Source organism: Malurus melanocephalus, unplaced genomic scaffold (genome assembly GCF_030028575.1).
Source record: "Malurus melanocephalus ecotype Western Australia unplaced genomic scaffold, MMel_1.1 scaffold_270, whole genome shotgun sequence".
NCBI classification, from domain to species: domain Eukaryota; kingdom Metazoa; phylum Chordata; class Aves; order Passeriformes; family Maluridae; genus Malurus; species Malurus melanocephalus.
This window is the reverse complement of record NW_026623502.1, coordinates 899,947-926,182: the sequence shown is the minus strand read 5'-3', so window position 1 is coordinate 926,182 and position 26,236 is coordinate 899,947. Positions and strand designations below refer to the sequence as shown.

Genomic DNA, 26,236 nt, shown 5'->3' with positions numbered 1-26,236 from the left:
TTTTTCTTTTTATTTCCTTTCTTCCTTTCCCTTTTGGGTGCCAGTGACATGCAACAGAAATGTTTCACAGATGCCATCTCAGTGACTTTCTTTGTGCGCAAATGGGGCACTTTGGTTTTAAAATGATGATCCAGTACTATTCAGTGTACTTAAAAAATGCAGTAGTTGAAATATTTCAAAATTCTCTTGTTCCATTGCTTGACAGAYTTAATCTGTCTTTTCTGTACCAAATTCTTTGTCAAATTACTCTCTCCTTTATACATCTAGTACCTCATTATATTTTTGGACAGATATGATCCTAACACTTATGATTTTTTGAAGAGGTATGTACAGTGTTTTCTTCACAGCTACTCAGTCTAGACATTTTTATCATTAATATATTCTATCTTACAAACAGTTTTTGTTCAGGCAAAGTGAATGTGTGTCATATTACTCAGTTATAAACAGATAAAAATGTTGTCTCCCTCCCTTATAGTGCTATGCAATAAATTCCACAACTGAACACAATCAAACTCTGAATTATTGGTTCCTAGTTCAACACAGTTTTCATTCTGTCATTTTCCCTATTCAGCATGTGAGCATGTTTTCTACAATATCTTTGCATTAGTACTTCCTTTTCAAGGAAAATTGCTGCAATACAATGGGAAAGCACAGCTAAGAAAATAATCAGAGCTCTGCATCGAGGCTGATGGAGGCTCTTGAGTATAGCGAAGAGAGAAGTGGAAAGACTGACAATGGAACAAGAATTGCTTTGAGTAAAGATACCAAGATGGTGTGATGTGTGTCTTAACCCTAGTATAAAAGGGTTGTATGAGCATAATGAGTATCTTGGAGAACAGAAAAACCATACAAACMCCCCAAATAATAGCAACATAGAAGATTTTCTTTTCCTCTCTTCTTACATGAAGCTGTTAAACATACCAGAACATGAATGAGTCTGTCAAGGCAAAGTCGTTCTAACCAGTTTAACATCATTATTTAAAACACTTAAAGGCTTTGTTTTCACTTTATTTAGTTGAATATTTTTATCAGTCACCTAGAAGACTTTAGTATTAAACTGTCATTACAGAAGCATTAATGGAGACATGCAGGTTCTTAAGTACCTGTATTTCAGTATTAGTAGAGTTGGATGCATTAAGAGCTAGTGCCACAAAGCATCACGTAGCAGATAAGTTTATAYCAGTATATTCTTAAATGCTTAACTTTTTCTTTCTCTGTGTCATAAAAGGTAGTCATAAAGTCACACTTATAMTCCAGCTTTCTTTTGTTACCTTTCAAAGTATGTTAATATATACATGCATCATGGGTTTTGAGGCTGGGGAGTTTTTGGTGGTTCGATTTAGTGCATTTTTTTCTCATTCAATGACTATTTTTGTCTTTCAGACTTGAATCTCCTACTAGATCTTTGGTGATGGAAGCACCCAGGGGAGTGCAAGTCAATGCAGCTGCAGGAGACTTAAAGGCCACCTGTAGGAAAGAACTGCACTTACAGTCCACAGAAGGSGAGGTAAGTTCAGCCAGCTGAGAAATGTTCTACAGCTCTGCCCAGCATAAGACAGTGTGAGGAGGGATTATTCAGCAGCAAGGTACACATCACAAAAATGTTCTGCAGTTGCCTTTGTTAAAGTAATTTTGGTTTAGCCTATTCAATTATCAATACTTATTCCTTTTTTATAAATATTTGAATCCATAAGTTTCATTCAAAGTGAAAATAAACTTAGTTAAATTAATACAGATCAGAATTACTTTTAAATTAAGAGTCAAGGAAAAAGCTTTTTTGGAACAGAGTCAGCTAAGTGATACTGGTAAAAAATAATTTGGATTAATCTGGCAAATAAAGCAGAGAAGTTTGGATTAATTTGGGTTAATGCATCATGAAACCATGATTAAGAGATTTAACAATTTGCTTTACCTGTGGTTTATCTCCTTAGACTTTTACTGTCTCTGTAAGAGAGACAGCGTAGTTCAATTGTGTATTCACTGTTTTATTAGTGTCTTGCTTCAGAGATTGGTGATCAATGGTTGACATAAGATTTTGGTGTAGATTCTTCACATGTAAACCTGTGTGAACTCAAGAAAATAATTCAAAATTGGGATACTTGTTAAGATGGTGATGTATTATTGCAGAAATGCATGAAAGATTACTGGTATGGGAGTCCCTTCATCTTCAGACAGTAAAATAATATAACATTAAAAAAAAAAAAAAAAAAAAAAAACAAAAAAAACTTGTAGAAGGCCATCAAGAGCTCTTATATTTCTGTTAGGAACTTTGGAGAAATTGGTAGATTTTCAAATTGTTATCACAGGGACTTGCAACATTACAACATTATTGGAAATCCGTAATGTAAATATCTCTTTGTAAGTGGAGCTCTTTCAAAATGTTTTGCCTTTTGTATAGTATTTTGTATTTTCTACAAATGTGTCCAGATATTTTACATACTATCTAAAGTAAGCTAAAACATACAAAACCAGCATTCACATTTGTGCCAGATAGTCCCCTGCAATGCACACTCTGCATTACAAGGCAGACAGGAACATTTTAGACAATATATTGYATCAAAAATTTGATAAAATTTTTCTATTGATGGAAGTATCTGTCCAGCATAATTAAAGCACTATGTTTTCCTAACCCAGAGTCTCAAATAGTTATATACCACATAACCCACCTTATTTCTCTGGAGGTTGGCTCTTCTCCTGGTCTCTCATCCTTACTTACCACCTCTGTTACTAATTCCTAACATTGCTGAGATGGAAATAAAAAATGTAATCCACTTTTTGTAGTAAATATTGTTCTCCTTCACTATTGTTCTTTCTGGGGGTATTTTTGAGTCTAGAGCTTCCTGTAACCTGGCTTGTTTTCCCTTCATAAAGCCCTACCTGGCCAAATCTAGTATGTTTCCTACATTTGTTAACATAAATTTTACAAATAGAATGTATTTCTTTGTTCTTTCCCTCCCTGCCAGAGGAAAAAGTAAAACTTAAATTACAATTAAAGTTTATAAACAAAGAAGCCAACAGAAAGATTGGTTTTTTTCATCAGCTTTCCATGATTCTTTAGGCAATCTTATCTATATTCTTTAAAAAATAAGTATCTATATTCTCTTTGTTTTGTATCATTCACCTCTGTAGGCTTTGTACAAATATTTTATGTGTGGATCCATCAGGGTTTTTTCTCTATATCAACATTATGAGCTCATTGCATGACTTGTTCTTTTTCTAAAGTATTTACTATACCTTATTGGAAAGGCAGTTTTGGAAATAATRCCCCATGACCGTGGTTGGACTTTGACAATGGGAACCCAAGAAAAGACACAATGCCTATATTATGTATAATTCAGAACTGGAATTCAATTCAGTATTAAATGTTTCATAGGAACAAAATGTCAGTGCAAAGATGACTTTTCAGAACTTCTTGTTAAAAATCAGTATTTTCTCTATGTGTTAAGACTTTACACATCTACRATTTCCTTCATAGAGGTTAGATTGATAATCATCAGAAAACAAATGACCAACCTTTCCCTTCTAGTGACCTGTTCTCTAAATGTATATTAGGAGTTCAAAGTCTTGAATACTTGCAATTTCACTAATATCTGAAATGAACTGGAGCCTAAATCCACRGAGAAATTCTGTCTTGAGGTTTGACCAATGCCTTTACAGTCCACTGTTTAATATCTTACATTGGAGGGGGATGAAGAAAATGCGGAAACACTTTGGAAGGCATATGATAGGCTCCACAGCATTAGCTGTTGTGCARAGTTACCTTTGGCCACATTAGGGAATTGGTGGAGTAAATAAAGCCTGGTGTGAGAAACCAGGGTAACATCTGATGGATTAAATATCTACACAACAAAATATTGATTGGTTTCCTTGCTTGCAGCCCAATAGATAAACCACAGATTAGCAGACAGTATGAAAAAAAATCTTTAAAGGGTTTATCATTATTCATTTTTAAGAAAACACATTCTAAGGTGACAAAGTACCTGTATTTAAAATAATCTTCATTTTAGTCTAAGCATTATATGCCTGATCAGTCAGGTTTCTTCCAAAAATATATCAGTGTTGTCTTTGTAAATTGGATCTGTGAACCATTTTTGTGATAATACAAGTTGTACTAGAAAGAAATTCAAGGGCTTTTTTATTTTTCGTATGATGGTTAAACAAATTTAATTTTTAATGTTTCCAAGCTTTTTCAAAAACTTATCAAAGACATGTGAATTAATATTTTCTTTCTATAGCAAAATTATTGCCCTATTATGACAGAAAATAGCTACTTGGAGCCTGGAATCAGCTAATYAGAGACATGTTACAGACCATTATGCATTTACTGATTATGAAATGTAGATTCTCCTTTTATTTAAGAACAGATCAGAATATTTTTCAGAACATAATTTTTTTTAATGAAATACTTTTCCTCTAGCTTTATTTCTATGCAGTATAATCTTTAGCCTCCCACATCACAAAATGAATGCCCCTGCAAGCATCCTGATTCTGCTGTTTGCTACATTTTCTTTTTATTTACTGCAGTTTTATAATAATCCTTTTAGCCGTATTATGCATTATAATGTGTGATCCCAGACTGAATACTGGGGGCTGTAATTTAGATTGAGATTTTGCTGCCCTTTCTAAAGCTCTTGAGCTGCGCCCTTGTGAGTCAAGACATCAGCAGAATCCTTTGATTCAATTATAACTTGGCATTTAATTGTGAACTATGTATTATTCTATAAATAAACCATAACCAATGGTTTAAAGCAGCAATCATTTGCAAGGAACGTCAAATGTGAAACTCCAGGTTTAGCTGAATCTACTGGTTCACATAAGAAGAAAAACAACACTTCTTGGCTGGAAATTCAGCGCAATGACCGCTAGCTYACTGCTGCTTCTTTCACATAAAAGTATAATGTAATAGAACAGATTTTTGAATTCTATATATACTTGATTTTACTAGACATAAAAAYGTTAGAATTGAACCTGAAACATTATTGTAAACAGATAGCAAGCTGAAAGGACTATTTGATGGTGTCCACTCATTGGCCTAACAACTAATTATAATAGTTTTGACCATACAAAATCACAGAATAGGTCAGGTTGGAAGGGAATCACAGTGGGACATCTGGTCCCACTTCTCTGCTCAGGAAGGGTCATCCCACAGCACACAGCAGGATTGTGTCCAGACAGTTCCTGAATATCTCCACTGAGGGAGACTCCACTTTTCTGGGCAATCTGCTCCAGTTCTCAGTCACCCACACAGTAAAGAAGATCTTTCTCTCCAGGTGGAACTTCCTGTACATCAGTTTCTGCCCACTGCCTCTTGTGCTGTTGCTTGGAACCACCAAGAGCCTGGATCCATCCTCTGATACTCCTGTTCAGACACTGATACACAYTGATGAGGTCCCTTCTCAGTTGTCTCCTTTTCAGGCTGAACTGGCCCAGCTCCCTCAGCTTTTCCTCRTAAGAGCGATGCTCCAGTCCCTTTATCATCTTTGTTACCCTCCACTGGACCYGCTCCARGAGCTCCATATCCCTCTTGTCCTGAGGAGCCCAGAACTGGACACAGCACTCCAGATGTGCCTCACCARGGCTGAGCAGAGGGGCAGGATCACCTCCCTCAACGAGCTGGCAATGCCCTTCCCAATGAACTCCAGGATCCCACTGGCATTCTTGACCTCGAGGGCACTGCTGGCTCATGGACAGCTTGTTGTTCACCAGGACCCCCAGGTGTTTCYCTGCAGAGCTGCTTTCCAGCAGGTCACCCCCAGCCTTTGGGTTATTCCTCCCCAGGTGCAGGACSCTGCAATTGCCTTTGTTGAATTTCAGAAGGTTCCTCTCTGCCAATCCCTCCAGCTTGTCGGGGCCCTTCTGAAGCCCCCTTCTGCACAGCCCTGGGGGGTAGTGGCTGCATCTCTCTCTGAAGCAGAAGGCTCAGCTCTTAGGAATCTTGAGCAGCTGCTATGTGTCTTTGCAAGGAACTTCTTTGGGAGTTAGGCTCTGCTCTTTCATTGCAACTCTTTGACTGTCAAAGATGAAGTAAATAAAAGGAGAATGATGTACAGAAGCTTTTCATTTTTACAAATGCATTCATATTAATCATCCTCTCTATGACCTTTTCCTTACTTCTTTATGTCTTTCTATTTCCCTGTCAAATTACACTCTGTCAGAGCATCATTTGTRGAGTTTATTTTGTTGTTTCTGGCATAATGAGGCTGATCCCTCGTTATGGTAAGGTTTATAGTTGTCACATTAAAAATGAACAGTATTCTTCAGCAGACAAAGTTTACTCAAAATCAACGTGGCAGACAAGAGGCCAAGTTCATMTTTACCATTTTAGCACAGCTCTTTTAATGAAACACACAGACAATATTATTTTGTRGAGTCTAATAAATGCAAACAGTACTGACATTTGATCTATAATCCTATCCAGTTGTAAATCCAGGAGATGCACTTAACACAGATTATTAATTAAGGATTGTTAATGTTTAATAAAACTTCAATAATCTTCACTTGTAAGCTGAAATAACAGTACCATTTTAAAACTTTTTGTGGCATTTTTGTGGATGTTTTTTGTGTTCTGAAACAGAAAATAAAAAAGAAACAGGACTTTTTTTAATTAGTTAAATACACTGAAATGGAATTAMCTTGTTCTACAGGCTGCTTGCCATAACTATGGGGAAATGGCTGATCAAAGACACAACATTTCATAGATTAATTCAATTCAACAAAGTTATGTTTGTCTGAGATTAAATGCATACAAAAAAATATAATGTTTATATGCATGAATTGAGTTCAATAGACAATAAGCAAAGGCAGACTAGAGCTTGAAGATCCACTGTTTATTCATGAAAAATTATCTAATACATGTGCTACATTTTGTTTTCAAAGCCCTTTTTTCATGGTATTAAGCAGCTGACTTGTTACTGTTTTCTGTGAAGAAAGAGATTAGTGGAAATGAAGGGAATTTTTTTCTGYATATTTTTTTAATTATGGGTTTAAAAAATTCTATTAGGATGTTTTGACAGATACTTAAAATCAAAATGCCATGTTATTTTTAAACAAAACTTTTCATTTCAAGTGAGTTGTTCACGTTTAATTTAATTTATAGGAACCAAGTGTTCTGTACCAGTGTACAATCAAAAATACAAAACTGCAAAAGCAAAGCAATTTAACTGACATCACCCATATTTAACATGTTTTTTCCTGGCCAAATTTTCAAGACCCACACCATAAGGGATTTTATTAAATAGGTAAAAGTGACAATGAATAGTTTACTATGCAAATTAATTTTTAAATTAGTATCACCTTTTAATCTAGTGATTATTTGAATTGTAATTAAGTTTTTGTGGTCTGTAGACGAAGCACAAATATTCCAAGTACATTTTCTTTCTTGAATTGTGTACATAAATTACAAAGTCACATCTGTCCAAGACTGAATGAATTTGTAAAGACCTAAAATTATTTCCTTAATAGAAAGAATAAATATACCAGAAAGTTTTTTGCTTCAGTAGGCACCCATATATTCTACTGGGGTCATAACACAGAAGTTATATGCTTTTTGTATTAAATTTACAAAAAAAATTGTACTTTTTAAGTACAATTTAAGATGGAAACCTTACCATCAGAAATATCTCTTTTGACGAGTCAAAATATAAATTCTTCCATTCAAGAAGGAACTGTACACCTCACTAATGTACAGTATTATTTTTAAGGTATAGATATGTTATTTTTCAAATCTCTTTCAGTTGTCAGTAGTTGTAGTGATAACATGGAGATGGGAATGGGAGCAATGCTGCCAGGGTGGCTCTGTCCAGGGTACCAAGTATAATCTTTAGAAAGAAAACATTCACCACACCAGGCCACCCTTAGGCCAGAAGGTCTCATTTGTCTTGTGGTGAACTGACCCTAGTAATGTAGAAAATACACTTTCAATACACAGTGTGTAGTACATATTTTGACCTTCTCTGAATATTTGGTGTATTCTCTTTCATTTCAGTCATCACATTAATTCCACTGTTTGATTGTTCCTCAGCAGCATTAATCATTATGACCAATATGGCTCCAGATATTGTGCCACCATATGTTTAAATTTTCCAGTATATATGCTATCAAGTTAATGTTTTAATTTTTGATTATGAATTTTTGTTCCTTTTTCTCGGAATTACCATTTAGATTTAATGAAATCCACAGGTTAGTGTTAGAACAAATGGTCCATGCAGAGTAAAGTACTTCAATTTATCTTATAGTTCATCTTCACCTGGGATATTGAAACACATCAGCATATGAAAATTATATAGTTGAATCTTGAGAACTAATTTATACAGTCCTCTTTGTGAGATGCTTCTGATGGCATATGCAGAAGAGCAAAACATCTAAGAAAGAAATGTTGCATTCCTGTAATTCAAATTAATTGAATTTTTAAGGGAATCTAAAAGGTTTATTAGTGAGTCATCACTGCATCTTCTCATACTGGTTGATTAACACCCATCTATCAGATTCCCTTTTTTTCTTTCACATTTGCTCCAGGTTYCTGCTATTTCTTATCTACATTAGCTTTTGCAGCCCTGTAGAATTGTCTGTTTAATTGAAGAGTACATGAATACAGAAAATTCTTCAATGTCTATAAATCCTAACTTTTTCATTAGGTTGTATCAATTTAAACTGTCATCTCCTCTCTTGAGAAGACTTAGTCAAACACCCATTGGAGAATTTCATACATGACAGGTTCATATCTCTGTATTAAAGGGCTTGTACAAATCCTCATTGCCACTGAAATTTGCTCTTTCCACTGAAAATATGCTCCTTCAATTTAGTTCTTTKGTTTGTAGATAATCTATATTTTCTGGCTAGCCTTCCTCTCCCTGTCTCTTTTGATGTTCAGATTAACAATACAGTCTGATTAGCAGCTGAATGGCAGATCTTTGTTAGTAAAAATTGTGTGTAAAAAGAGTACAATTTTTCCATTGCTGTCACATGCGCTACAAGCTGATGCTTTCAGTTTGATACTTTAATTAGTGAGAAGTCAGGTCTACTTTTAAACATTATGGAACTAATGCATTTTTCTCTGTACTAAAATGCACGAGACAAAGTAGTGATCTGGGCTTTCTAAACCTGAAGTATTTAGAGAGAATTATGCTGCCCAGCACTCTGCTGTCCATGAAATAGCACTTCTCTGAGCAGCTGCTGCCTTTTCCGTTTTGCAATCTGTCAGTCAGTCTCTTAAAATGTTTCAAGAATAGATGAAGGCTTTGTTTTTATTCGTGCCTATTCATCTGCTGAGGTGTGAGACTCTCAGAAAGACTGTAACTGGCCTGCATGGCCTTGATGCTTGTGAAGCATTAAGTGACTTATCTCACATCTCTCCAGGCACAGCAGATTAGAGAAAGACCAGGTACATGGGCACTCCYATTAACTGCTGCCATCTTAGGAACATAATACCATTTAATGTTTTGTCTTGCCACTTTTTCCTTTCCCTTTAAACACCTGATAACATCAGGCATAAAACAGTAAGTAGTTTAAGTTTTGCTATGTTGGAGGACTTTTCAGCCATGAATTTCAGTTTTCAGCAGATCAAAGGACAGGAAAGGTATATCCTCAAATATGCACTATGTTGTCTGAAATTCTTATTGTGTCGAGCTACTCTGATGGTATATTTGGGTTCCAGTTTAACTAATGGATAGCAATGSTGCATCTCTAAATTTAGTCTTTCATTTATATCCTTGACAGCATGTGTACAGGGTAGATTTTAACACTGGCTTTAAACCATCTTTATTAATCCTCTTCATCTCAGGCTTCACCAGGGTGTAGCTATAGGAATCTGATTAAATTGAACTCACCGCAGCACACATCACCCTCTCAAGAAGCCAGTTCAATTTTTCTCAGACACCATACCCTCGGATCTACATTGCTCACCAGATGTTCTGGGATGCATGCTGGGACAGGACTCGATAGCTACTATGCAGGATTTTGATACCAGATAAACCTAGATTGTTGTATATCACAGTGTGAGGTTCATAAGCACCAATGGAAAAGCCTGCATAGCTATGCTTATAATTTCATTTAATGAGCAAAATAACTRAGCTACATTGTATTGCAATGCACATCAGAGTGAGGTGCTCTGGATTAAAAGGCTTGAAGCACTACTCTAGGAACATCTGCAATGATGTGTTGCAGAAGTGTAGCTCTCTTGATGTAAACAAACAAAAAAATTATTGAGCTCATYGCAAATAATGTAACAAAGTTCAACAGATTTAACTCTAGCCTGATCTCTGACACATAGGCCCTCTGATTTTTTGAGTCAGTTCTTGTTTGAATCAAAATATCTTTTAGTACACCTCTGATTTTTTTTACAGATTTCTCATGTTCCTTCCCCATTATCACTGCAGCTAAGATGTTAAAATGGCCAATCTGCCAAAAATATAAAGAGCTCWTCTTGTATTTTGTTGGATTGCCTTACATGTATGTCTTCCATATGGAAGTGTTTTTATTACTGCATATATAATATTCTAATGTCTCCAGTCTCCTTTTTTTTTTTTTCTTTTTTTTAAATAAAAGCATAGAAATAACTTTTTCTTATCTTCTTTGGTATTCCAAGTATATCAAGGTATTCTGGTTTTGGCTGAGTTTTATTTTCTTCACAGTGGCTGATGTGGGGCTGTATTTTGGATTTGTGCTGAGCACAGGGTTGACAATGTGGAGATGGTTTTGCTATTGCTGAGCAGGGCTTGCACAGAGCCAAGGCCTTTTCTGATTTTTGTATTGCCATGGCTGGGGAGAAGACTGGGGTTCATGTGAAGCTGGGAGATGACACAGTCAGGACAGGTGACCTCGAATAAACAAAGGGACATTCCATACTGTATGACATCAGGCTCAGTATATAAAGCTGTGCGGAGGAAGAAGGAACAAAGGGTACAGCCTTTGGAGTGATGGAGTTTGTGTTCCCAAGTCACCATTACATGGGATGGAGCTTGCTTTCCTGGAGATGGTCAAACACCTGCCCATGGGAAGGCAATTCCTTAGTTTGCTTTGCTTGTGTGTACAGCTTTTGTTTTTTTCTATTAAACTATATTTCAACCCATGAGTTTTCCAGTTTCTACCCTCTTGATCCTTTCCCTGTTCTTTCTGGTGGAGGACTGAGTGGCTGTTTGGTATGTGGCGTTAAACCATGACACAGGGCTTACTGAAAATCAGCATTAAAATCCAAAAGGCCACTCAGGTATTTTTTTTTACTTTAGCTCTATTTGTTAAATTAAAATGCTGATTAAAAGTATATGACATTATTGGCTTCTGCTTAATATCCTGTTGAGTTACTGTTGAAATTGAAAGTATTTTATCAGTCGTGTTCTGACGTCAGTTTTTAATTTTTCTCCAAGTACAGATCTATGCTGAGCACTATTTAGTATAAAAGATGCAYTTATACTTACATAGACCTTCCTTTGTTAAGTGCTACTGATTTTTTATGCAATGCCATTGATAACTAATGTTACTACATTAATGATGGRCCTGTGACCATTTATTTTTCTTGAAATGAGAAGTGAAAGAGTACTTTTAAYTACTTGTCCCTCCATTATTATGTCCTTTGTTTCCTTCCCACATTTTACCAGTTCTTAGTTTCTAGTTTGTTGTTAAAACCTTTTTTCCCCATCTGTTATTTTGTTTTCTTATTATGTTTTCTATAGTTATTTTCACATTTACTCCTCGCTGAGCTGAGTGTTTTTTCATATGTATTCTTTTTTTTCTTTCAGTTGTAATTCTAGCAGAACATTATTAAATTCTTTCCAACGCCATCCGCATTTCTTGCGTCAAAACTATTTCTGCAGGGGTTATGACTCCTAATTATCTCAGATCTGTAATGCTGGACTTTCCAAGCAACATTGTGTATATGTGTGTCTAAATACCTCGTTCCTTTCTTTTATAAGTTCCAGAACAAAGATAATAAGTGACTGCATTTTAGTTTTTAGTTTTGTGTTCACTTCCTCCATCAGGAATTCAATGTGAATTAAAACAGGCATTGTGATATGCAGATGTCACCTTTGCCTCTGAGATTTACCCTTAGTGTCATTTTTAGTGAGTATTTCTTCCCATGACTGTATAATTACTGTGGGAGCTGGAGTTGTAGTGTTTGGGGCTACTCTCAGATTGTATTACCCTCAATTATTCCAGTCGTTTACAATGCTTCTGCTGTGGATGGAAGCATGACTATGCATCAATCCTTGTATAGAATTTTATCCAGCCACTTTATTTCTTCCTAGTCTGTTATTCTTCACTTCTCTACACCAGGAGTTCAGAAGTGCTTCTGCACTGCTTTGCTGCCATATGCCACTTATCATAAAATAATACTTGTCTCCGATARGAAAAAAAAAATAAAAGCAATACTTTCCGTATCTTTTCAAGATACGTACACGTACTGTGAACATTGTGGTATAATGATGTCAAGCTGGYTTTGTAATTTTAGATACCCTATAAAAAACATTGGCAAGTATTTAGGGAAGTTGTTTTTTCCTAAGCTTCACATCATTACTTCCAGAGCTTAAAGCTATTTTGATTTGTTACCTGTCTTCTAGCAGTTTTTGGTCCGCTCCTGAGATAATGACTGATCTTACTTAGTCTCCTAATTGGTTCTTTCCATAAATAAAAAATAAATTCTGAGCAGCTAGACACTCATCTGTTTGTACCAGTTGAAGACATGCAGTTTTCTGCAAAGGTTAGTGTAAATATTGCAGAACTCAACAGAGATTCATGAATGTTACTAGCATCTACGGTTTCATATTGACTCATGTTATTTCTGATGGAAGATTAAAAAATCCCACAATATATTTTCATATTCAAACTTCAAAAACAAATGGGAATATCTTGATGACCTTCTTAATAAGACCTTAACCTGAAATCTTTCCTCTTCTTAATTTAGGTAAAAGAAGCTCTTTATTTTGTGCATATGACTTTGTAACCTTATTTCATTATTCTCTGGATTCAGCTCTTGTTAAGCCCCTACAGTTTAGCACAGTTCAGCACATATTTTCAGCTGCTTACAGGAACTCACTGGGGAATGTGCTTTAATATCACTTCACACTTATTAAAATACAAATTTTCCCAGAGCAAGTATATGCTGCCTCTATGAATGAATAAATTTTAATCATAACATGTACAAGTGAAAATTTAACCTATTCAAGAGTATTGTCAAAATGTTTTCTATAATAATGTTTGTACCTGAATAAACATGTTGGTGAAGTAATTGCATGGACTGTAATAATGACTATTAGTGCAGAAACTACACYGAGATGAAAATCAATAAACGTTGACAGCTTTTTTATTTCTGAAAAGATTAATTTCTAATATGACCTTATAATACTTCTAGAGTTTTAAATATGTTTTAAAAAAATATATCTGCCTCAAAGCACTTCTTTACAATTTGCCTTAATGATGAAAGAAATTTATTTACTTTGTTTCTTTCTCCCTCTTTTAGATATTTTTAAACGCAGATACAATCCGCCTGGGAAATCTACCAGTGGGTTCCTTTTCATCCTCCTCCTCGTCCTCCTTCTCCTCCTCCTCCTCCTCACCCAGCTCTTCAGCTCCTCGCCAGACTATCTATGAGCTCTGCGCCTGTCCCAATGGTAAACTTTACCTGTCCCCAGCAGGAGCAAGCTCCACATGTCAATCCAGTAGCAACATCTGCTTGTGGAGCTAGAATGACTCCATTTTATCCTCACACCAGAATAGCCTTTTGTTACTATCCCTCTGCTTCACAGTTCTGTTCGGTTTCCCCTGTGACAAGTTCAACGCTTCAAACGGCCTGCAGAGCAACTTCTTCCACTGTAAGCAGGAACACAGCGCTGCCTTCTCTTGTGGTTTGTGCTGCCACTCAACACAGAGATGGGAGTGAGACATCCAGAAATCAATGTCTTTTTCATCAGGAAACCTAGAACATGAAATCACCTTTTTCTCCAAAAGGGACAATAACACAGGTGCCTTTGCTACTTGAAGTGAAGCACATAGTTTTAGATTTTTGCAGGACCTGGATATGAACTGCACATATATATCGAGAGACAGAGAGAGAGAGTACATGAATATGCCCAGAATCTGATGGTGAGATGAATTGGTTCCCCCTGTATGATAAATAACTTTTCTGTCTGAAAGCACAATTTTCCATTCATCTTTTTGGATGTAAACTTTTATCCCYGAATTTTAAAATTTTAAAGCATTGTGTGATGCTTGCTTTATTAAACAAATTCAGTAAATGGTTTTTAATACAAAAAGAGACAGAATTCCTCCCTGAGTTTGGTTTCTTTAAAAATGTGTTGTTACTATTTGTCTACTAAGTCTAGGGTTTTTTACACTAGGTAAATTTTGGAAGTGCTCAGCAATATTACTTTCAAAGTTAAAAAGACATATGCTCTTATTTGTCAGATCTGAATGATCTTTTATAATATTTTTGTGGCCACTGCATGTGAAGTGATTAAGTAGAACATACAGTTTCTGGAAAAGAAGAGCAGGGTAAAGAAGGAAATTCTGATTATATGTTTGTTGATTGGTGTGTTGCTCTTCACAAGGTTTGTGAATAATATATTTACAACATATATATCTTCACAAATATTGAATAATATTCTATATTATAAGAACATAATTGGCAAATACAAAATCAAGAGAGAAATCTTCAAAGGCACATCTCGTCCATTTTCTGTGTCTGACTGCTGCCATTTGAACACAGTACAAACGTYGGTACTAATGTAACATGTGATGCTGAGAAGCAGTGCGCTAACAACTTGTATGACATTCACATTTATTATTCTCTTTTGTTTACCATCTGCTGCTAAAGTTTCAAAGTCCTCGTAGTATATATAAAGGCCTCATGTTACATGACATTCAGTATTAAAAAGTACGTCGATATTACCAGGTCTGTGTCTAAATTATGCAGCCACATTTGCACTCAGATCTCACTATTGACTTTCTTTTTTGACAAGTTTTATGTGGGATTTCTTTATTATATCAGTGTTTGTACTTATTTGGCTTGGTCGATAATTGAGATCTTCTAAAAATGTTTTGGTATGCTGCTGGTGAATTTGTCACAGCATTGATTAACAAGAGTATCTTGAAACTTGCAGAACCCAGGAAAGTAAAACAATATAAAAATATTTCCTATTGTGGAAGATGGCTTGATTATGGGAGGTAAGTGTGCTTTTAAGTTCTATCCTTTAAATTCCATCACCGAGCTTGTATTTTTAGAGGCTTCTGAATGTAAGAATGAAATTAGAGTTTTTTCAAAGTAATTCTAAAGTAAGTAGAGTTCAGGCCAGGTGGGTATCTCTACACATTTAGCTTTTTAACGAAAGAACGTGATAATGAGCAAACTAGTACAGTGATCACCTTTGCATTTATTTACCACCYAATAAGGTTGATTATGTTTTCACCTCAGGTGAAATTCATTCCTATGCAGAAGATCAGCACAAGATGTGTCGACAGCTTGACGGGTGCGTGCCTTACTGTTGGCCCTCCTCATGGGTGTGAATTTCACCCCATAGCAAGAATTCTGTATTTGCTSGTTTTAACAATTAAATGAAAATTTTTAATTGATCACTTTATGTCTGAAAAGAAGGCTGTTAASAGCTGACTTGTTGTCTATTTCAGATTTTCTTCTTTGAAAGAAAATATAGTAGAAAATATTGTAAGAAAATATATTATAACATGAGGATTTTTATTAAGAGGGACAAAAAGAGTTGCAGATGACAAAGATGACCATAAAACAATAGAAAGCCATASAATATACCCTTAAAACTGTAGGGATATGGATGTATTTTTCTTATTCACACAAATAATAGAATGACAGTGATAATCATGAATAAATAGTATTTCAGGAGGAAAACTACAAAGGTATGTATGAGGATACATTGATGTGTAGTGTGYACACCTATATACACCTGTTACTTAAAAGATGAACAAATATAGTGATAATCTGTTTGGTGAATTAAAATGTGGCTTCTTGCAAATTGCATACAAGTGCTTAAAGGAGGTTATTTTTCTCCTCAAATAAATCCACAGGATGACCTGCAGATACTTTGTYATGAACTTTCCACCAAAAAAAATCTTATTTGTTTGTTATTCACTTTCTGAGATTACTTACCTGTTATTAAATTAAAAAAGGGTCTCTGTTCATTGGGTGGAAAGATCCAACTTTAATAAATTTTACACCAAGTTGGTTGGGAATGGACAGGTAGAAAGAAAAATATTTGTTACTTGGATAATTTTAACAGCAAGACTGAAATAATTTGCCACTTTGTATGAAGAAAACTGAGAAGAGATATGTGGATAGTACATTGAACTCCAAAAAACCAAGCCAGTAAGTTCATGTAGCTCTGCACTGTCAGGATATTCATTACTGGAGTCCCATYGGTATGATGTAGAGCATACTTAAGAACCTCAACAACATATGAGATGGAATAGCAAGTCTTTATATTCTGGTGAATATTCTTAATATTTTGGTGAATTTCATAATATTGATGTTTTACTTTAAATCCATTGAAAACTGCAAGGGAAAAAAAATCAGGTTTTATTTTAAAAAGTATTTCTAGCTCACATGATTTCAGGGAGTATTGAAAAAGTGATTTTAATGCATTTACCATAGTAAAAAATTAAAACACCATCCTTATGAYTACAATGAAATATATGAAATTACCTGATTGGCCACCTGTATTTAATATATATGATAGTTTTATCTACTGCAAGAAATATTTGCATCATGATATTATAGAATACTGTCTCTTTCTTGTTTAAAAAAAAAAAAAAAAAAAAAAAAGAGATAAATCAAAACATCAGCCAACCTCTCTGAGCACCGTTAACTGTATGGTTTGTATTGCAGTTCATTCATTGGTTAAGTGTTAAGACCAAAGACAGACACTTCTATTATATCCAACACTATGACACTGCTGTTTCTACTAATTCTGTTGGAATGAAGAGATGAGAAGTTGTAATTACAACATGAAATGTAACATAGCTTAGATTTGTGCAGCATTTTGAGCTGTAGATTTTCACTTTTTTCCAGGGTTTAATTTTTTTGTCAGTATCTTGCAATTGCATTACTGTTCATGCATAGGGGCGTCTTTTGGTGTTCCTAAGAAAACATGCCAAGACATTGTTTCTTTGAACTGGAGTAAAACTGGTTTATTTGCAAAATTGGCTGGACTGGATAAAAGAATTCACTTTCAACCATTTTAGATGCAGAGGATTATTAAGTCTGGAAGATATAGCCATGAACGTCTAGAAGGATTTAATGAAGGATGTTTAAGATATTTGGTTGTTGCCAATGTATCTTTTTGGGGGGAGGGGTGTTTTATTTCTTTGTTTTGCTTTGTTTTTAGATTCTAAATAATTGCTAAATAAAAAAAAATAAATTAAAAACCCACAAACTTTAGACTGGAATTGTTATCAGCTGATTCACTGTAATGCACATGAAAATTGGATCAAAGTCTGAGTGTCATATTATTTCAATCACTATTCAGTGAAGGTCTGCTAACCATTTTTGTTTTGTAACCTTCATGTTAATGGTTTTCTTGTGTATAGAAGTATATATAAAAAGATGGGAACTATTTTCTTACACATACTATGCAATATGTTTGTAGAACTGCAATATTACCAAAATTGCAAAAGCTGTGCTTTTGTACTCTCTTGCTTTATGTAAAACAAATCTTTTTTCTATTCAATAGATTGTCTGTCTTAAAATTGTGGATATTCAAAAGYAGTACACTAGAACTTTAAGATTTTTTATTTTACTTTCGTTAAAATTTTTTGTTTGTTTTATGACAATAATAGCAAGGTTTTGGAAGTTGGAAATTGCTTTTTCTTGGAAAGCTAGATTTTTTTTTCAGCATGTAATTAATTAACACTGTCARTTTAAAATGTCTCCTGTACTTCTGTCATTTGATCTTAGCATTTCCATCTGGTGCTACTATATAACCATAAATAAGTGTGATACATTAAACAGGAAACTGTTTAATGTATCAGAACTAATTTCAAGAATAAACAGGAAACCTGCTAAGGGTGAGAATATATAGAATAGCTGATGAGAAACTTCTAAATTTTCTGTATATTTTTGATAGATTTTTTTTTTTTGTTAATTTGCATTTGCCTTACCTCTGTCTACATTAGCAGCATGGTAATAGTTTTAATKTGTTGTTCAATTGTTTTGTCCTCACACACACAGTATAGTACAGTTCCGTTTCAAACTTTTTTTTTTTTTTTTTAAACAACTGGCACTGCATTTAAATGCAGTACTTGTATTAAGGAAACAATTTCAAAGAGGTATAGGTTTTATTTCTACATCAGCATTAGTGAAGTTAAAATTACACTGCTGCTATATCATCTGGTATAAAAGTACTCAAGTTCCTTTGTATTCTGCCAGAATAAGCTTAAAGTGCATGTTCATGTTTCAACTGCACTTGTTTACAAGCCACTTGAGAATTACAGTCATGCAAAAAGTCTTGTGGTGATGTCAGCAAAGCAAACAAGTGCTCTGTGTTTCACCTGGGCAGTGCCAGTTCTGGTAACAGCACAGTCTTGCACAGAGCTGTGGCAAAAAGCAAGGTGAGCATGAGCGGGGTTTGTTTGCACTGAACTCCTTGAAGCCATATTATTATTTCATCAGTATCCAGAGTGGCTAGACAGCAGCCAGCTCCRTAATACCTAAAGTAATCAGTAATTTCTGTAAAAGAGCAACAGTTGTCTTACTATCAGTAATATAGGTCCTGATAAGTCTCAGGTGACTAAAACAGCTGATACAGCAAGAAAAAATATTCTTAGCCATTTTACTCAGGATTAGACTAGTCCATTCTGGGGAAACTATTGACAGTAAAAGATAAATAGAAGATAGAGTGAAAAAAATCCACCATAAGCATTGTGCTAATTCAGCACAGTCCACACTTAGACTAGAATTTAATACAAGCTCTCCATGTAAAATATGGTTATGTCTCCTCTGAAACTTTGAACTGAGCTTGTTTGAATTGGAAAGTAGTATCTTTAACCAATACATTTCTTATAAAAGGAAAGGAAAAAGTTTCAGAAGAGCTGAGGTCAAACCTTATATTGTATATCCAGTCTGATTAGAGTCAGTCAAGCACAATAAAATCTACCCACATAACAAAGATAAAAAAAAAAAAAAATTGAAAGTTTTTCTGAGTTTTGTTAAAACTTTAAGTGGAATTCAGATTTTAAGGAGCTTAAGYAGTGATAGCAATGTATATTTAAAAATATGGCCTTAGGGCTAATCAGCTTCATTTAATGCATTATTTGATCAGAGAAATAAAAGTGGGTTTTAGTCATGTGTATAACTTCTTGTTTGTGAGACCCGTGAGRGAGAAGTTCAGCTTTCAGCATCATCTAGAGAACAATGAAAAGATTTAAGCATTAGAGAAGCAYTACTGAAGGCAGGATGTATTGTTTTCTGTGCTTTATATTTTGAGAGCTTGAGTCATTCTTTATCACTGAGAGATCTGTATTCTAGCACAATAACTTATTTCTAAGTGTATATTTCAGAACTATTCTGAGAAAAATAGGTAATTGTTTTCTTTCAGGGTGATGTTTACTCTGTTTTCTTGTCTCAAACACTGCAACAGTTAGTAAGTCAAATCCTCCTTAACTCCCACCCACTCTTAACTCTTCAGCTGAGCTTCATTTGCCCCTTAAGCCTCCTCTTTTCTTCACAAATAACAAAAGAATAGGCAACAAAAGGAATTTAGTTGTGTCTTTATCAGGATGCTTCCTGTGTGACTTACTGAAACTGTGTCAAAGGGTAAGTTTCTACCAAAGAAGAATATTATTTGCTTTGTAACTATGGAATTTATATAAGAAGGAAAACACGTGCAGGTAAATATCATTTTTAGTCTGACTTACTGGAAAGAAATGTCTACAGTGAAAGATTTTAGACTAGAGACTTTGTGATAACCTTTAATTTATAGAAAGTTTTCTCATTCAATAAATGTATCTAAAATACCATAATGTAAAAATGCAAATTATCCTATCCTGTTACATGTTTTTTTCAAATAGAAAAGGAATCACTGAGCTCATTATTTGTCCCTCTCTACTCGTGCRCTTATTTACTTCCACAAATTTGAAAGGAAAAAACAGATAAAATATTAAATAGTTTAAATCTAACTATTTTAAACCCCTAATAATAATAGAATATTGCTCCTTTAGTTCATGACTGACATTCTCATTCATCTATGATAAATTGAAATTCTGATTTCTTATACAATGGCAAGCCTTTCTTTTGTTTAGTGTGATCTTTGGGAAATAGAAAACCCCTGACAATAAAGGAAATAGAAAAATTACATGGTATTAAAAGAAGCATCTGTGATGGCATTCCCAATGCTACAGTGGAACTGAACAAGATATGGTGGCATTTACTCATGTGAGGAGAGAGGTCTTCTGCAACATTTAGATATTGTGGAGAAAAGGATGGTCTCCAGCTCCATGCTCCCCAGGATGACTGACATGCAATAACCTTTGAGGGACAGAGAGGAAGTGGTTTTCTTGATCTGTGTAGGGATGTGTAGGACAGTGATATATAGGTAGTAAATCCAAATCGTGTTGCAACAGTAAAATATATAAATCTAGATGAAAGATAGAATTTAAAAAAAAAAAAAAATTAAGTGCAAAAAAAGTCATGTGACTTCTCCCTAAGACTCAGAGAAACTGAAAGAAAGTCAGGCAAAGATACAACAGTTTGGTTTGGAAGGGACCTTAATATCTAGATCAAATTCCTCAGTCCTGGGCAGGGCCACCTTCCAGGTTTCTCAAAGCCMCATCCAACCTGACCTTGAACCCTTCCAGGGACAGGACATCCACAACTTTTCTGGGCAACCTGTGCCAGTGCCTCACCAGTCTAAACCCAACCTCATTCATCCTTGTCCCAACCTTTGTGCCATCACTACATGCCTTTGCAAAAAGTCTCTCTCCAGTTTCCTTGTAGGCCACATTTAGGTAGTGGAAGGCTGCTCTAAGGTCTCCCTGGAGCCTTCTCTCTTCCTGGCTGAATAATCCCTATTCTCTTAGCCTTTCCTCATACTACATTCCTGTCATCTTTTTTGTGGCCCTTCATTGGGTTCACTCCAACAGGTCTTTGGGTAATTTTTCTATCTTTATATCCTTGAAATTTTCTTTTTCCTTTCTTTTCTTGGCTCTTTTAAAAACCAGCATCAGGAAGGAGACGAGCAGTAACCTAGGTATAACTTTTTGCTTCTCAAATTGAAGGTGACAATGAACTCTCTCTTTGAGCATGTATCTCTGTTTGTGGCAGAAAGAGGTGAAAATAGGCAAGTGTAGTAGGGTGGATTCAAACCCTGGTAAAGTCAATAGGAAATACTGACACTGATTTTGTGTCTTTGGATTAGGATTTAAAWGTTTGTTACAAGTTTTCAAGCGAAAAAAAAAATCATAGTCCATGACTTTTTATAATTCATTCCTAAAATGCACTCTTAACATTAGTGCAATTTTCTCTCTGCAAATTATTCCCACTTGTAACTGCAGATACCACTGTCTCCCCCACAAGGAGAGTTCTAAATAATTGTACAGCCTTCAATCATTTGTCAAAACCAAATTAAAAAATTACAAGATGTCCAAATGAGTCATTAAAAACAAAGGTAAAAAAAACAAAACCTATTGCCGCTGCCTTTTCATGTTTGGCCCAGTGTTTTCCTCACAGTGGAGGAGTTGCATTGTTTCTGAAAGCAATGCATTTGTTATTCCTGGCCTTCCCACTCACACTCATAAAGAGACTCTGCAGACCATGCTGCTTCCCTTCCCTTCTGCACAGGAAAGGAAAATTACAGAAATTAATTCTTTGCATGGGTTTGGGCTTGATTTTTGTTGCATGGTCTATCTTTAGACTTACCTTAATCCCTGTTTTTAAGTGTAAAGAAAAGAGAAAAATGTGATGGCAGCTACTGAGGCTGACAATATTGATTGCAGCATGAAGTGTGTTATTGCTTGAGACAACAATTACTTCTATGGTGGAGCAGGAGGAGAAAGGGAGCATACAGAGAAAAAGCATGGMAAGAGGGAAAAGAGGCAAAGAGTGGTATTAGAACAGGTTTACTGTTCAAAGAGRAAGAAAGTGCTAAATAAATGTTAAAATTTCTCTTTATCTCTCTGGTCTTGTCAATATATCATGCCAAACTGCAGGAAGCAGAGGAAAGCTTTCAGAATAGCATTNAAAAAAAAAAAAAAAAAAAAAAAAAAAAAAAAAAAAAAAAAAAAAAAAGAGCAGAAAAATTTCTGTTGCTTCTCGGGCTTCTCTATAATCTGTGGAAACTGTCTAGAAGACAGAATGTTTTATATACAACAGTACAGTTCTGGAGGAAGAAGGAAGTCACGGGGCTTACATGAGCTTACAGCAGTGTAAATGGAAAATGGCTGGAACAGGAAAATGGAGAATAGTCTATAGGTTTGTGAGATTTTGTTTGTTTGTTTTGAGTGTTTTGTCAAGAGGAAAGGATCTGGACTGTAAGATATTTTCTTATTTCCTTATTTCTCTTTCCTTTTGTTCTATTTTTTTTCCAAACAGCATCTGAGAGCAAACACTTCTGCTGTCATTTGTTTCACAACAATCAAGAGATGAGTGTGTATATATATACATATATATAAAAGAATAAATAAGAAAGTAGGGCTACTTAAAAGCATTTCAGAGACAGCAGCTTTCTTGTTTTATGAAAGGTTCATCCGTCAGCTAAAGAATGGGACTGATGAAAGCCCGTTTGTGTTCAGAGTTTTTAAGCACATTTATGTCTACTCACATCACATTTCACAGTTTTCAAGCCCAGATGAGTCCTTTTATATTACCATGTAAATAAATATTTTGTATCTCTACATAGTTCATATCCAGTGCAAATTTTTCATTAAGCTATTTATTCTCTATGATGACTATTGCCACCTCATCTCCAAGGTTCCTAGCATAAACTGCTGGACTCTAGCAGACTTACTAAAATTCTGATCTTAAACTCTTGGTACTTCTATTTTTACTTTGGGAAAGTCTAGGACATTGTACCACTCCTTTCTACAGTGCTGTGATAATAAACGTCTCCTCTCATGCATGTTAGCATACATTTGTGAGCAAKTCACCACAGGTATAACCAGATTCCTGGAGCTATTTCCTAAAATTATTTGTTTATTTACCTCCAGTTTCCAAAATCTTGCATGGCTTTATTATATAATGTGGGTTTTAATCTTYTTGTTTAACTGTAGTACATTATGTACTTTTTAAGAGATTGAAATTATATCTCTAAAACACAAAAYTTGATTAATGGCCATATGTTCCTGAGAACTGAAAGGGAAAAATACATTTAAATCATATTGTCTCACATTTTACAGAACAGTATAATTTCAGTTGTTTTAGATAATGTTCCTATTTTTAGGAAACTTAGCAAGCAAACATTTAATTAAATTTGACTCTGTACAGTTTGCCTAAGAAATATCAGTTATAGTTAGACTATTGAGATGACAAAGTATTTACATTCCAAAGAAACAACTCTAAATGGTGTATTATTCCCTTTTAGAAGTAAATAATGTATCATCATGTTATGAAGTATCACATTCAGTTATATCAATTTTTAAATAAATGAAAATAAAATTCTTTAGTATAAAATTCTGTGAAATGTGCACCTTCAATTTATTGAACTTTTCTGGTGACATAATTAAATGGGGAAATATGTTAAGCTACATGCTAATTTTGCATTGTCTCACATATCTTTTGTGTAAGTGGGATATACTTTTCTATGGTTTCTGTGCAGTATTCRTATTTTTTGTTCCATTATTTAATGCATATCAACTTATCCTTTGGATTTATTTATTCTGAATGCAGTTTTGTCACTACACTTAACATTTAGGTCAAGCTTATCCAAAGCTCTGAATATTTATTTATTTAGCTATAAGTATGTGAGTCATTCCAGTAAACTTAATGGAATTCTAAAGTTTGAAGTTAGGAGCATGATAAACTATTTTGCTGGATCAGTCTTCATAAATCAAGCAAATTAAGGCTATACCCTGCAGGTCTAAAAAATATTTACTGTAAAACAATGAAGGTGAAAAACTATTCTGACTATTCCACAGTGCTTTACTTTTGCTTGATTTAGTTGAGTAAAGCTGCTCTTGAGAAGATACATTAATCACTATTTCCCTTTTCGTATCTCTGTGTGACTTCTATGCACCACTGGCTCTCTGCATCATAACCATTTTTATTCCTGATYTGAATTATATCAGCATCTATTATGTTGAAAGTGTTTTGTGGAAGTCCTAAAAAGCCCTGCTGACTTTATATGAACATACTCTGTTGTGTCTTTGAGGATAAATGCCATCAATCAGCAAAGTGAATCAGTGCCATTGGGCTATATCTCACATATACAGCTCTAGAAATTATCTATATTTGAAGCCTTGAAACATGGATAAAACCTTTACACATAAAGGGCAAAAGCAGCTTGATTCTCATCTGCCATAGTGAAGTTTCCTTATCCTGATGTTTTCTTACTAAAAATGTCTTCCTAGATGCATTGGGTGGTGTGAACACACACCATCAGGCATGAATTCCAGAGGATGAAGAAAATCAGTTTGAATTGTCAAAAAATGAAGGTGGTGCAGATGGTCACYGTGTATGGCCAGTTCCACAATTCTGCAGTCTTTGAGAGGGATTCAAAAAACAAACAAATCAGTTTGTAAATTATAACAATCTTCTGAGCTTCATGACTGCCCTATTTATTATGATGGGACACAGAAAAGCTCAAACAAGTGGCGAATGAAACTTTCTTCTCATCTGCAATAGTCAGTAATTGTGGTATATGGGAAGAGAGAAAAGGAGGAAAATTGCAGGTTTTACAGTTTTGCCCCCATAAAAATAACAGTTTTGTAATATCAGATTTTTTGTAGGGAGATCTGACTATCAGCTGTATAAGAATTGACTGCTCTGTCAGCTTTATTCTGAGGAGAATAATTATCTGCAAAAATTTTTAGTTAAGTATTTTCCATCATTGTGGTTATTTTGCTTGTGCCTTCTCTTTTTTTATCCATTAACTTTATAACTCCTTAGGACTCTCTGCAAGAAGCTGTAGCAAACACTAATATTGGGAAAGTTCTCCAGGTTAATGACCTTATCTTCTCAAAATTAACAGAATAACACATGGCAGTAATGCTTCATTTTATAACACAGGTTTAAAAATATTTTCATAATTGCAAATTAAATTATCCTAATAACCCTCTGAATAAAATGCCTTAAATATAACTGCATTTTTTTCCTGTTTTCAATCCCCTTGGATTTCCATGGACTCAGACAATGTCCCTATCTAGTTCTCTTGCTGCTCAAGAACATTCTTTCACCTAACTTAAACGTCTTCAAGTAATTTCACTGACTGCCCACCATTCTGTTTTTGTGGGATTCTGAATATAATGGAATAGACTGTTTCAGCTGGAAGGCACCTGCAGAGATTATCTAGTCCAACTTCTTGACATGTCTAAACAAAAAGTTGAAATGTGTTATTGAAGGCATTGCCCAAATGCCTATGAAACACTGGCAGGCTTGAGGCATAAACCACCTCTCTAGGAGGAGATTCTAATGTTTGACCACCCTGTTCATAYAGAAATGTTTTCAAATGTCCAGTCTGAACCTCCCCTAACTGAATGAGTAATAGCTCTGCAAGCACCTTATCTCCCACCATAAAAGTTAAACATATCCCCTTCAACTTCAGGAGATGCCATCTTCTCTTCAGTCTCTTCTTATGATACTCCAGAACTCTCAGATAAATCCTGCTCAGTCCTGGTCACTAACACCTAATTTGTTTGGTCTAGTGGTTCTTCTGCATTCTGTCTGTATCTCTAGCAATTTAGCTCTTCTGACCTATCTGCTACAGAGATTATATTGAGTGTGGAATACCTTCAGTATCATCAGCATCCTCTGCGTTAGGCTTGCAGTTCTTGCACAGAAAATAAATGTTGCCTTTTCTCTACTTTAATTCCACATAAAATGTGAGTCATTCCAATGAATGGGCTCTCCAAAGAGATGGTGAAATCACCATCCCATGAGATTTTTAAGGAAAAACTGGATGTGGCCCTTAGTGCCAAAGTCTAGCTGCCATGGTGGTTTTGGGTCATAGATTGGACTTGATGGTTTCAGAAGTCTTTATTTCTGGCCTGATTACTTCTTTGTTTTTCTGTGATTGTGTGTTTATTTCCTCCTGGCCTTTCAGAGATACTCTGAATATTAACCACACCTTCTCAGGAG

General features: G+C 35.0%; 1 protein-coding gene across 1 annotated transcript in view; it reads left to right on the top strand.

Moving 5' to 3' along the window:
- SGCZ (sarcoglycan zeta) overlaps positions 1–14,066 on the top strand; it is a 121,305-nt gene extending 107,239 nt beyond the window's left edge. The window contains 3 exon segments of the mRNA XM_057376097.1: positions 1,384–1,507; positions 13,451–13,601; positions 13,737–14,066. Coding sequence (XP_057232080.1) covers positions 1,384–1,507; positions 13,451–13,601; positions 13,737–13,870 — 409 coding nt within the window. The 3' untranslated portion in view covers positions 13,871–14,066.
- Positions 14,067–26,236: the final 12,170 nt, after the last annotated feature.